The sequence below is a fragment of the Mus caroli genome, unplaced genomic scaffold (assembly GCF_978045245.1).
Source record: "Mus caroli unplaced genomic scaffold, Mus_caroli_1 scaffold_2, whole genome shotgun sequence".
Taxonomy (NCBI): domain Eukaryota; kingdom Metazoa; phylum Chordata; class Mammalia; order Rodentia; family Muridae; genus Mus; species Mus caroli.
Genome location: NW_028227257.1, coordinates 110654879 through 110667271, shown reverse-complemented (window position 1 = coordinate 110667271; position 12393 = coordinate 110654879). Strand labels below are relative to the sequence as shown.

Sequence of the window (12393 nt, the reverse complement as noted above, 5' to 3'; positions counted from 1 at the left end):
TGCCGGGCGCCGAGCTACAACCTCTACCGCGCTCCAGGGTTCCGACGAGGACCGGAGTGGTTTTTTTGGTCCGCGTGGGCGCCATCGGAAGAAGCGGTCTTCGTCGGCGATCACAAACCAGCCTCCACCGAGCCCGGGAACGCCAGCTTTGTCTTGAGTATCTATAGACCTGCAAGGGATGGGGAGAGAGTTGAAGGCGATATAGGACACCAGGCCTGTGTCCACCCACGCCTCAGAAAGTAGCGGTCTACACCCACCTCTGCGTCCTTCTCCTGTCGAATGCTCGGCTTTAAACTTCCTGTCCTCGTTTTCTGAGGCTTCGAGTTTCTTAGCACTTACGGATGTCAGTGAAGCAAGAAGAAACGTCAAAAGAGTACTGAAAAGAAAGAATACTGTCGGCATGGGTAGTGTACATTTTAGTTCCTCATTCAGGAGGATCTCTGTGAGTTTGAGGGTGGCCTGGTTTACAAAGTGAGTTCCAGAACCGCCAGGGTTACACAATGAACAGAGAATATGATTGTGGTGTCAAACGTAGGAAACACTATGAAACTTGTTATTCTGAAAACAGAAGTTGTGGGTTGTGGGAAAAAAAAATGGAAGTAGGCACGTAGCAGCAAATTTTAAAAATAATTATAATTATGAAAAGAAGACTTAAGGTGATCAATGCCTAGTAAGCTTGAATGGCTTTATCATTGCCATTAATAGTCGTATTTTATTTGAGCCCAGGGCTTTGTGCATGCCTGGCAAGCTACTACTGAACTGCATTCTAATACCACTACCACCATCACCATCACCATCATCAAGATATAAGGAGACAAGAGCATGTCTAATAATAAAATGTAGAGAATAGAAAGTGTTTAAAATACAGGAGTGGAGGTGATGGTGACTTAACACTTATAAGATATCCTGAAGAGACAATGACAGGTGAATCTCTGTGAGTTCCAAAGCCAGTCTAGTTCATGTAGAGAGTTCTAGACCAGTCAAGACTACATAGAGCCTGCCTTAAAAAAAAACAAAAACAAAAAAGCAGGCAAGATACAAGATGCCCTGAAACCCACAGTCAAAGGAGAGAACTGATTCCTGAAGTTTATCTTCCAACCTTCCCCACACAGAAAATAATAAATCAAATAAAAATTTAAAATAAGAAAAAAGTATGTTCTTTTAAAACAAAGAAAAGGGCTCGACCATTAAGAGCACACTGTTCTTCCAGAGGACCTGTCTTCAATCCATAAGGATGGCTAACAACCATCTCTAACTGCAGTTGCAGGGGATCTGATGTCCTCCTCTGGCCTCTGAAGGCACTGCATGCATGTGATGCACAAGCATACATGCAGGCAAACCACAGATACACATTTTAAAAATTCTTAAAGACAAAGAAAATATAGGACGCATTTACAATCTTGTTTGTTTGTTTGCTTGTTTATATTGAGACAAGGTTTTGCTACAATACAAGTCCATAGCTAGGATGGCCCCAAAACAGTTGCCTGACTCTGCTTCAGTGCTGGAATTAAGGGTATGTACCACCATTCAGGGCACATCTCCCTCAATCTTGAGGGGTCAGGATCCAGTACTTAAATACAAGATTGCCCTCAATAGGATTATTTCCCTTTTCATTATTTTTAAAGGAGTAGAGAGCTGATGAAGTTAAGAATGTATCTAAGATTATTTTCTATGAAAAGTACATTTCACAGTTACCAGAATGAAATGAGTTACTATATATAAAATCTTTAGCACATTGAGCTAGTACATTAAGCTCTTTTTCTTGTACCAAATGTCTTGCTAATATTAGTTGGTGATGTGTTATCTGTTGGTAGGAAAGGATGGATGGATGAAACTAACTAGGTCCCTCTCCCTCTCTCCCTCTCTCCCCCTCCTCCTCTCCCTCCCCTTCTTTTTTGGTTTTTCAAAACAGGGTTTCTCTGTGTAGCCCTGGCTGTCCTAGAACTCACTCTATAGACCAGGCTGGTCTCAGAAATCCACCTGCCTCTGCCTTCCAAGTGCTGGGATTAAAGGCATGCGCCACCACTGCCAAGATAACTTTTTCCTATTTTAAAAATCAAATGAAATCTCTTCTAAATAAATGTAGATTCATATGTAATGATAAAAATTATATATAGGGGCCTAAGGTGAGCTCAGAAGTACAGCAGTTGCTTAGCATATACAGGATTCTGAGTTTAATCCTCAACACCACAGACATGATGCTGGGCATCCTTTATTAAAATGAACAAATGGGTTAAAAGTGACCCAGGCCCATAGACTAATCTCAATCGGTAACAATGCTGAGACTGAAGCCAGAATAGTGGGTGACTATAGTAAGCAAAGGGAGACAGATGTCTGGTGCATTACTGACAGTCAAATGAATAAAATTTATACTATAGTGGTCAGGAGCTAATTATGGAGACTGCTGTTTTTTCTTTTCATTTCAAAATATACTTATTTAGTGTACGTGTACATACATGAGTGCTGATGTCCACACACATGTGCACTGTGTAGAGGTCAAAAGACATCCTAGAGGAGTCAGTTCTCTTTTTCCACCTTGTTGTGTCTGGAGATTGAACTCAGGACCTTAGGCTTGTCAGCAGATGCCTTTCCCCTCCAACCCATCCCTAGTCCAAAAAGTTTTCTGCTGTCAAAACTTAAAAAACAAAAAAAACGGAGCAGCAAGATCTATACAGAGTATTAATAAAAGAGATTAAGCCTCAGGGACAGGCACTCTTGTTTCTGTTGTTAACAAGGGTGTCTTGCTATATAGCTGTGACTGGCCTAGAACTATCTATGTAGACCAGGCTGGCCTCAGATTTATGACAATCCCCCTGCCTCTGCTTCCCATATGTTAAGGTTACAAATGTTGGCCATTATACCCACGCAATAGCTGATGGATTAGTAAAATATGTGATTACTTCTGTGGAATAAATAGTTTCAATGGTAGCTGTCATCCACTTTTAAAAAAATGTTTGCCGGGCTGTGATGGAGCACACCTTTAATCCCAGCACTCACTCGGGAGGCAGAGGCAGGCGGATCTCTGAGTTCGAGGCCAGCCTGGTCTACAGAGTGAGTTCCAGGACAGCCAGGGCTACACAGAGAAACCCTGTATCAAAAAACAAAAACAAAAAAGAAAGTTTATTTCATTTTTATGTGTATAGGTGTTTATCCTGCTTCATGTCTCTGTACCATTTGCATGCCTGGTGCCTGCAAAGTTCAGAAGAAAGCATTAGGTTCCCTGGAACAGGAGTTGTAAGCTACCACGTGGATACTGAGAATTGAACCTGGGTCCTTTGGCAGATCAGCCAGTGCTCTTAACTACTAAGCCATTTCTACAATGGCAGCATCTACTTTAAATATATAACTCCTTCCTCTAAACAGTTCACCATGTAACTTGGAGAAACTAAAAAATCAAACATTTGAAAAATTCAAGAGCAACCAATAGCATCTCTTCAGCATATCTAAAACTGAAATAAATGTTGAAAAAGTTTTCTAAAAAAATGCAAGTTTAAATATTATTATGAAAATAATCTTGATTTTTATAGACTTCTTGAAAGTACTTTGGAAAGAAAAGGAAAAAGAGAAAGAAAGAAAGAAAGAAAGAAAGAAAGAAAGAAAGAACGAACGAACATTGGGATTCCACTAAGGTCTGATGACTTTATTTTAAGAATTTGTTACTGCCTGGGCGGTGGTGGCACACACCTTTACTCCCAGCACTCAGGAGGCAGAGGCAGGCGGATTTCTGAGTTCAAGGCCAGCCTGGTCTACAGAGTGAGTTCCAGGACAGCCAGGGCTACACAGAGAAACCCTGTCTTGAAAAAACAAACAAACAACAACAAAAAAGAATTTGTTACTAAATATTTATATACTGAATATTTGGAACTTGCAAGGCTAGGGTATTAGGTTCTGGAAAAATAATTATGTTTCTCAGTTTTAAAGAAACTAAGTTTCGGGGCTGGCGAGATGGCTCAGTGGGTAAGAGCACCCGACTGCTCTTCCAAAGGTCCAGAGTTCAAATCCCAGCAACCACATGGTGGCTCACAACCATCCGTAACGAGATCTGGCGCCCTCACGAGATCTGGCGCCCTCTTCTGGAGTGTCTGAAGACAGCTACAGTGTACTTACATATAATAAATAAATAAATCTTTAAAAAAAAAAAAAGAAACTAAGTTTCTATAAAGTTCTATATATTAAAATATATTTGATAATCCAGCTAGTGAGATGGGACTAGGAGGTCAGGAGCAATCCCTCAGACACCCTCATGTAGGAAACCTACCCTTGTGATCAGCCCTGACCGTCATTGTTTTCTTGGTCAGAGCTATTAGGGAGGCTGGAGCTGAGGATTTGAGTCCCAGGCAAAGTCAACTTGTGCCACAAAATGAGACTCAAAATAAATATATGCTTAAGAAACAAAACAAGGGCTGGTGAGATGGCTCAGTGGGTAAGAGCACCCAACTGCTCTTCCGAAGGTCCAGAGTTCTAATCCCAGCAACCACATGGTGGCTCACAACCATCGTAACGAGATCTGGCGCCCTCTTCTGGAGTGTCTGAAGACAGCTACAGTGTACTTACATGTAATAAATAAATAAATCTTTAAAAAAAAAAAAAACAAAAAACAAAACAAGAGCCGGGTGTGGTAGTGCATGCCTTATTTAATCCCAGCACTCGGGAGGCAGAGGCAGGAGGATTTCTGAGTTTGAGGCCTAGCCTGGTCTACAAAGTGAGTTCCAGGACAGCTAGGGCTACACAGAGAAACCCTGTCTCGAAAAACCAAACCAACCAACCAAACAAACAAAAACAAAAACAAAGAAACCCAAACAACCTCGTCTGACCTGAAGATCTGAAGTCACAGTGGCGGTAATAGCATCCTTTTTACCTTTTTAGATAATTACAATGGATACCATGCTTCTAGAAGTCTACAAGGTCCCAGTCAGAAGCACTGTATTCTATCTGATGGTGGCTATGGAATTTTGTCACACACCAGTGTCCCTCCTCGCACCCCTGGTTTCTGGGAACCATCACCTTAGGTTAATGTGGAGAGCTTTTTGGGACTGCTTGGTAGGAATTTGACTTTGGGCCAGGACAAGGAAGTAAGCTCGGGCAGTAATCTGATTTTAGGCTAGAACAAAGAAGTGGGCTTCAGGCAAGAATGTGACTTTGGGCTAGGACAGGGAAGTAGGCTCAGATATCTTGGTCATCCTGAGAAGCCCTTAGAAACAGTGATCTCAGGACTCTGTTTATTGCCTTGCTAGTTCCTTGACTATTTGTGTTTATTGTCTTGCTTGTTCCTTAACCTAGAACTGACCTTACTACTTGCGTGTAAATAAAATGGTGTAAAGGCAGACTGGAAGAAAATAAACCCTCCTCAGCCTTAGAACTGGCTGAGACCATGCTACAATGTTGTCTAATTGATTTTTCTTTTTAACCTTTGCTCTTGCCCTGGAGAACCTTTATAGACTTGAGCTGGCTTGGTCAGGTTTATACAAGTTGTGTACAAAAATATGAATCTTGAAAGATCATCATGGACAATCCTTCCAGAATTCTGGTTATGTGGCAACATCACAGCAATATTGACGTCTCAGTTTCTGTCTGTCCTCCAAATCCGGATCATCTCCCTTCTTTTTTTTTTTTTTTTTTTTTTTTTGGTTTTACGAGACAGGGTTTCTCTGTATAGCCCTGGCTGTCCTGGAGCTCACTTTGTAGACCAGGCTGGCCTCGAACTCAGAAATCCGCCTGCCTCTGCCTCCCGAGTGCTGGGATTAAAGGCGTGCGCCACCACGCCCGGCTGATCATCTCCCTTCTGTGTGAGTAGTTCAGTCACCAAATCAAGTGGCAACCATTGTGCCTCCCTCAGGGCAAGTTATTCTGATACATGATCACATTAAGACTTAACATGTAGAGGTCATGGTTATTTTACCTGCCAAAGTAATACTCATTCCATAGCCTTTAAAATAGCCCTTCGCCTGTCCTTTCTTCATTTTCTGAAAAAGAAAAAAAAAATGGCGAGGCAGGTTATTGTGCAGCCCAGGCTGGTTTTGAAGTCCTGATCTTTCTGCCTCTACTCTCGAGGGCTGGGATGAAGTCTGGTGTGGTGGCACAGGCCTCTACCCCAAGTCCCAGCACCTGCACAGGCAGAGGCAGGCCCAGCTCCATGAGTTTCAGGCCAGCTACAACCTTGTCTCAAAACAGACAAACAACAAAACAACACAAAACTTCAAAGCAGACCAATGATAAACAACAACCAAGGGCTGAGATCAGAGGTCCAGCTCCAGTATGTTTTTCTATGAATAAATATTAATGTCTGGGGCACTGGGGACTGTAGATGGACAATCGGCTTCATCTTTTTTTTTTTTAGTTTTTAGTTTTTCAGGACAGGGTTTCTGTAGACCTGGCTGGCCTAGAACTCAAGAGATTCACCTGCCTCTGCATCCCAAGTGCTGGGATTAAAGGGTGTATTAAAGGTTGTAGAGGGGTAACCGGGGAGTGCAATATCATTTGAGATGTAAACGAATGGAATGAGTAATTTTTTTAAAAACACTCGCTCCTCTTCCAGATGGCCCAGGTTTGATTCCAGGTGTACACTCCCTGGCTCTGGCTTTATCTTTTAGACTTTTGGGAATTCAACACATTCAAGTAGCCCAGAATGTTCTTGAATTCCCTACATAGCTGAGGATGACCTTGAATTTCTGGCCTTCCTGCCTTTTCTTCTCAAGCATTGGTTACAGTCAGTGGCCACCTTGCCGGGCGGGGTGGGGGTGGGGGTGGGGGTTGAGGGGTAGGGGGTGGGGGATGTGGGGGTTCTCCTGACCTCCTTGGAAACGACTTTGCAGCTGCACTTTCTGCAGTTCTCTTGTTTGCTTAATATTGAAACAAGAACATTTTTAGTAAGTTTCTCAGCTCATGTTTTAGAATATTTTTGGGGAAAAGCATGACTGTGCATTTAGGGTCTGGCCTACATTAATTCCTTTGCAAACTGGTCTTATTTTGAGGTTTACATGTAGTTCTCAGAATGTTGTGGTTGTTGTTGTTAATTATACTAGTGTATGGCCCATCCCCCGCACCCCCATCCCTTAAAAAAAGATTCCAGGAAAGCTTCTTAATCTGCATTTATCAAGGCCCCAAAGCTCTCTACCTTGCCTTATTTATACAGCGAATTAGCTTACCAAATGTCTGCCAGGTTGCTATCAGTTGCTCCCTGGGACATCTGAGGCGAGTCCCGGGAAGAACACAGATGTGCTGCCTGCTTTGGGGCATATGAACGACTTAAAGGTTGTTTCCTCTGCTAGCACTTACTTAACAGGCTGATAGAACAGGCTAAAAGAAATAAACGTTAAAGAGCTGGTACATACTAGAAACTCAAGGAGCGTTGTCCACTGTAATAATCCCCAGTTAGCCATAATCAGACAGGTATGTGAGTGTCACAAGCAGTGAGGAGGAAGACTGGGTCTTTGCCCTCTAGAACGTTACCAGCCTCAGGGGTGGAACAAGCTCATAACCCTGGCACTAAGGCAGGAGGCTCTGGTTTGAAGGTAGCCTGAGTTACAAAACATTCCAGAGGGCTGGAGAGATGGTTCAGCGGGTAAGAGCACTGACTGCTCTTCTGAAGGTCCCCGAGTTCAAATCCCAGCAACCACAAGGTGGCTCACAACTACCTGTACAGCTACAGTGTGGACTCATGTACATATAAGATAAATAAGTAAACCTTAAAAAGACAAAGTATTTCAGATACATATATGTAAAGAAATAAGTCTTTTTTTTTTTTTTTTTTTTAAATAAAGAACAAAGCAGATGCTGGCGAGGATGTGGAGAAAGAGGAACACTTCTCCATTGTTGGTGGGATTGCAAGCTTGTACAACCACTCTGGAAATCAGTCTGGCGGTTCCTCAGAAAATTGGACATAGCACTACAGAGGATCCCGCAATACCTCTCCTGGGCATATATCCAGAAGATGTTCCAACTGGTAAGAAGGACACATGCTCCACTATGTTCATAGCAGCCTTATTTATAATAACTAGAAGCAGGAAAGAACCCAGATGCCCCTCAACAGAGGAATGGATACAAAAAATGTGGTACATTTACACAATGGAGTACTACTCAGCTATTAAAAAGAATGAATTTATGAAATTCCTAGGCAAATGGATGGACCTGGAGGGCATCATCCTGAGTGAGGTAACCCAATCACAAAAGAACTCAAATGATATGTACTCACTGATAAGTGGATATTAGCCCAGAAACTTAGAATACCCAAGATATAAGATACAATTTGCAAAACACATGAAACTCAAGAAGAACGAAGACCAAAGTGTGGACACTTTGCCCCTTCTTAGAATTGGGAACAAAACACCCATGGAAGGAGTTACAGAGACACAGTTTGGAGCTGAGACAAAAGGATGGACCATCTAGAGACTGCCATACCCGAGGATCCATCCCATAATCAGCCTCCAAATGCTGACACCATTGCATACACTAGCAAGATTTTGCTGAAAGGACCCAGATATAGCTGTCTCTTGTGAGGCTATGCCAGGGCCTAGCAAACACAGAAGTGGATGCTCACAGTCAACTATTGGATGGATCACAGGGCCCCCAATGGAGGAGCTAGAGAAAATACCCAAGGAGCTAAAGGGATCTGCAATCCTATAGGTGGAACAACAAAATGAACTAATTAGTACCCCCTGGAGCTCGTGTCTCTAGCTGCATATGTATCAGAAGATGGCCTAGTTGGCCATCAGTGGAAAGAGAAGCCCATTGGTCTTGCAAACTTTATATGCCTCAGTACAAGGGAACGCCAGGGCCAAGAAATGGGAGTGGGTGGGTACGGGAGTGGGTGGGGGGAGGGTATGGGGGACTTTTGGGATAGCATTGGAAATGTAAATGAAGAAAATACCTAATAAAAAAATAAAGAACAAAACACCCCATTGCAACCCCCAAAGCCCCAGGAAAATGATCAGTTAGTAAGGCTGCAGGGATGAGAATTTACTGCTCAAGACAGTTATTGAATACATCAGAACCTTTTAATTTTTTAAATTGTTTTTTACGTATGGGCATTTTGCCTGCATTGGTGTATTACTGTGCAGCACTTGCACGCAGCGGCCAGAAGAGGGCATTGGGTTCCCTGAAATTGGATTTAAAGTTAGTGAGCTACTATCGGGGTGCGAGGAATCAAACCTGGGTCATCTGGAAAAGGAGCGAGTGTTTTTAAAAAATTACTCATTCCATTCGTTTACATCTCAAAGGATATCGCACTTCCCGGTTACCAATCCTCCTTCCCCCTCCTCTGTGCCTGCATGAGAGTGACCCACACTCTCCCGGCTCATGCAGGTGGTGCTCTTAACCACAGACTCATCTCTCCAGCAACCCTGGGAATGTAGCTCAGTTGTAGTTTTTCACTTGTATGCACGGTGCTCTGGTTTCAACCCCTGACCCTGTAAACCAGGCATAGTGCAATAATTCCAGCACTTTGAGATGGAGGTAGGAATTCAAGGTCATCTTAGTTTACACCGAATGCTTGAGGCCAGTCTGGGCCGCAGGAGATGTCTTAAAACTCGTAAAGAAGCAAGCAAACTAACCAAAAACTCTCATGGAACGGCGAATGGGTTCCAGTGGCTGGTCTCTCTGTCTTTGTCTCTGATCTGGACAGCGAGAAACAGTGATGCTGGTGGATTTTGAAGAGATAATGTAAGCTTGGCTCTTCTCTCCAGTAAAGAGTTTGGGTAAGAGGATAGATAACAAGAGGGCCAAGTAAAGGTGCTTGTTGCCAAAGGTGGTTGTAACCTGATGACTTGAGTTTAATCCTCAGGAAATCAGATGATAAAGAACCAGCTCCCATAAGGTGTTCTCTGATTAGATGTGTATCGGAGGACTTCTACTCAAACAAATAACTTGAATGTAATTTTTAAAAAGACAAAACAACAACAAAAAACCCCAACCAACCATACTTTTAATGTGGGCAGTGGAGGGCACCCCTTAATTCTCAGCACTCAGGAGGCAGAGACAGGCAAATCTCTGTCTACAGAGCGAGTTCCACAAAGAAACCTTGTCTCAAAAAATAAAAACCAAACCAAACCAACCAAACCAAGCAAATCAAGAGGAAAAAAAAAATAATAATCTTACCTTTAAAAAATTTTATTTTAGGAGATTCGGGGAAGTATTTAGGAGGCAGCTTCAATAACAGCAGGTATTCAGTAGTAATTAAGTCTCTGATAACAGCAATCAACATCTGAAGGCCAGATATGGATGCCTAAAATACATCTGGTAGATGTTGTGTTTAATTCCTATGTTCCAGGCAAATAAAGAAAAAAAAACCTCACTTATCTTTTTTCTTTTTATTTATTCTTCTCTCATATATTACATCCCGATTACAGAGAAACCACTTTTATTAAAGATTGTCTTTGCGCCGAGTTCTGGAGTAAGTAATAGTTTTGAAAGTTGGGAGCCAACAGGTTAGAGAGACCATAGGAGCAGAGCCCCAGCCTGGTGGGTGGTGTTGGGGTGGGGGTGGGGGGTGGGGGTGGGGAGCCCGGCGATGGGCGGGGCTTGTCCGGAGGGCGTGGCCAGGGGCGGGGACCGTGCAGAAGTGCTCTGCAGCGCCGGGTATCGCGAGAGTTGGGCGGGCCGAGCCATCGCAGCAGTCAATTCCCCCACCCTCCCGGGAGGAGCCGGGGGCCCGGACTCTGCAAATTCTGAGCTCTCATCATGGCGGCGGCGGCGGCCGCGGCGGCCGTCGGGGGCCCGCAGCCGCCCCAGCCGGAGGTGCCGGCGCAGGGGCCGGCTTTAGACAAGGCGGCCACCGCCGCTCACCTGAAGGCCGCTCTCAGCCGGCCGGATAACCGTGCGGGCGCCGAGGAGCTGCAGGCGCTGCTGGAGCGGGTGCTGAACGCCGAGCGGCCGCTGGCTGGGCTTGCGGGAGGCGAGGAGGCGGCGGGCGGCGGCGGCGGCGGCGGCGGCCCGGGCGAGGCGGAGGAGGATGCCCTGGAGTGGTGTAAGTGCCTTCTGGCCGGCGGCGGCGGCTACGAGGAGTTCTGCGCGGCCGTGCGGGCCTACGACCCCGCGGCGCTCTGCGGCCTGGTCTGGACGGCCAACTTCGTGGCCTACCGCTGCCGGACGTGCGGCATCTCCCCCTGTATGTCGCTGTGCGCCGAGTGCTTCCACCAGGGCGATCACACTGGACACGACTTCAACATGTTCCGCAGCCAGGCCGGGGGCGCCTGCGACTGCGGGGACAGCAACGTAATGCGGGAGAGCGGGTGAGTGGAGCCCCGGCGAGGCGAGGCGAGGCGAGCCGGGCCGTGTGATTTTGCGGGGGTCGGGTCGGGGAGCCCTAGGGGGAGATCCCTGGGAGCCGACCCGCATCTGCCAGGGGAAGCTTGGGGGAGCGCGCAAGGGGTTGGAGGTGACTGAGCTGTCACTGGTGGGAAGGGGGTGGGGAAGAGAGGAGAGCATGTGCGGGGAACCAGGCTGAGAAATTTCGAGGAGGTCAGGGTGGGCGAGTGCTGCGGGAGAAGGGTTCATTCAGTGTGTGGGGCGAGAGGGCAGGGACGGGGAGCGGAGCTGTCAGTTGTGTACTTGTTGCGAAAGGGTGTACAGCTGCCTGCCTGGTTCTGCGGAAGAGCCTTAGAAGTGATTTAGAATGACTGGGAGGGAGTGATTTGGGATCTGAATTGGGTCAGTTGGGTCACAGGAGGCCGAGGGCCAGGGGGAGGGTCTTACAACTGCAGGTTAGGACCCTTGTGGGGGAAAAAGGCGTCTGCACAGTGTCTGTGTGCCTGTCGGAGTGAGGGACAGAGCTCTGGAGCTAATGGGGTTGCGGGAGGAGGGAAGGGGAGGGGCTTGCATAAAAAGGGACTGTTGAGCTGTCAGTGGAGTATGTGATATGCTGAAGTGACCGAGAACTGGGCCTCTGAGCCATCAGATATAGAATACGCCTTACACCAGAAGGAGGAGGAAATCACAGAGCGAATTAGGAATCAAGTGCTGCTGGGTTTTATCTAGTTAAGGGCGCCTTATTTATTAATGGGAGAACATCCGCCTAAAAGGAGACACTCGACACATGCATCTTTGACAAACGCATTGATGCATGCAGTGCACCTGGTGTGCCATGGCACCTATGCCTTAATCCACACACTACATACCTTACATAGGAGTTGGAGGCTGGAGAAGAGGTTTCTGAGCAGACGGACTAAGAAAAAGGATTCAGGAGTTAGCAAGACCCTGCAAAAAGTAATAATCAGGGCTAGCAAATAGAGCTGGATTTTTTTTTTTTTAGCTTTACTTTTAGCATTTTAATATTTATATATTATTGAATATAAAAGCCAAAATAACCTATAGTGAAACATTTCCTCCTTTCTGGTCTCTCATCTGCCAGTTCCTTCTCATTGCTTTTAGTTTCTCTCAGTCCAAAGCAAGCAACAATAA

At 45.4% G+C, this 12393-nt stretch overlaps 1 protein-coding gene across 3 annotated transcripts in view; it reads left to right on the top strand.

Annotated features, from left to right (window-relative positions):
* Positions 1–10643: 10643 nt before the first annotated feature.
* Ubr3 (ubiquitin protein ligase E3 component n-recognin 3) overlaps positions 10644–12393 on the top strand; it is a 131630-nt gene continuing 129880 nt past the window's right edge. The window contains exon 1 of one of the 3 annotated variants that reach the window (XM_085834795.1): positions 10644–11225. In XM_085834795.1, the coding sequence (XP_085690921.1) occupies positions 10675–11225 (551 nt within the window). In that variant the 5' untranslated portion in view covers positions 10644–10674. The remainder of the gene's footprint in view (positions 11226–12393) is intronic. The other 2 variants (XM_085834796.1, XM_085834797.1) reach the window with 2 other exon arrangements.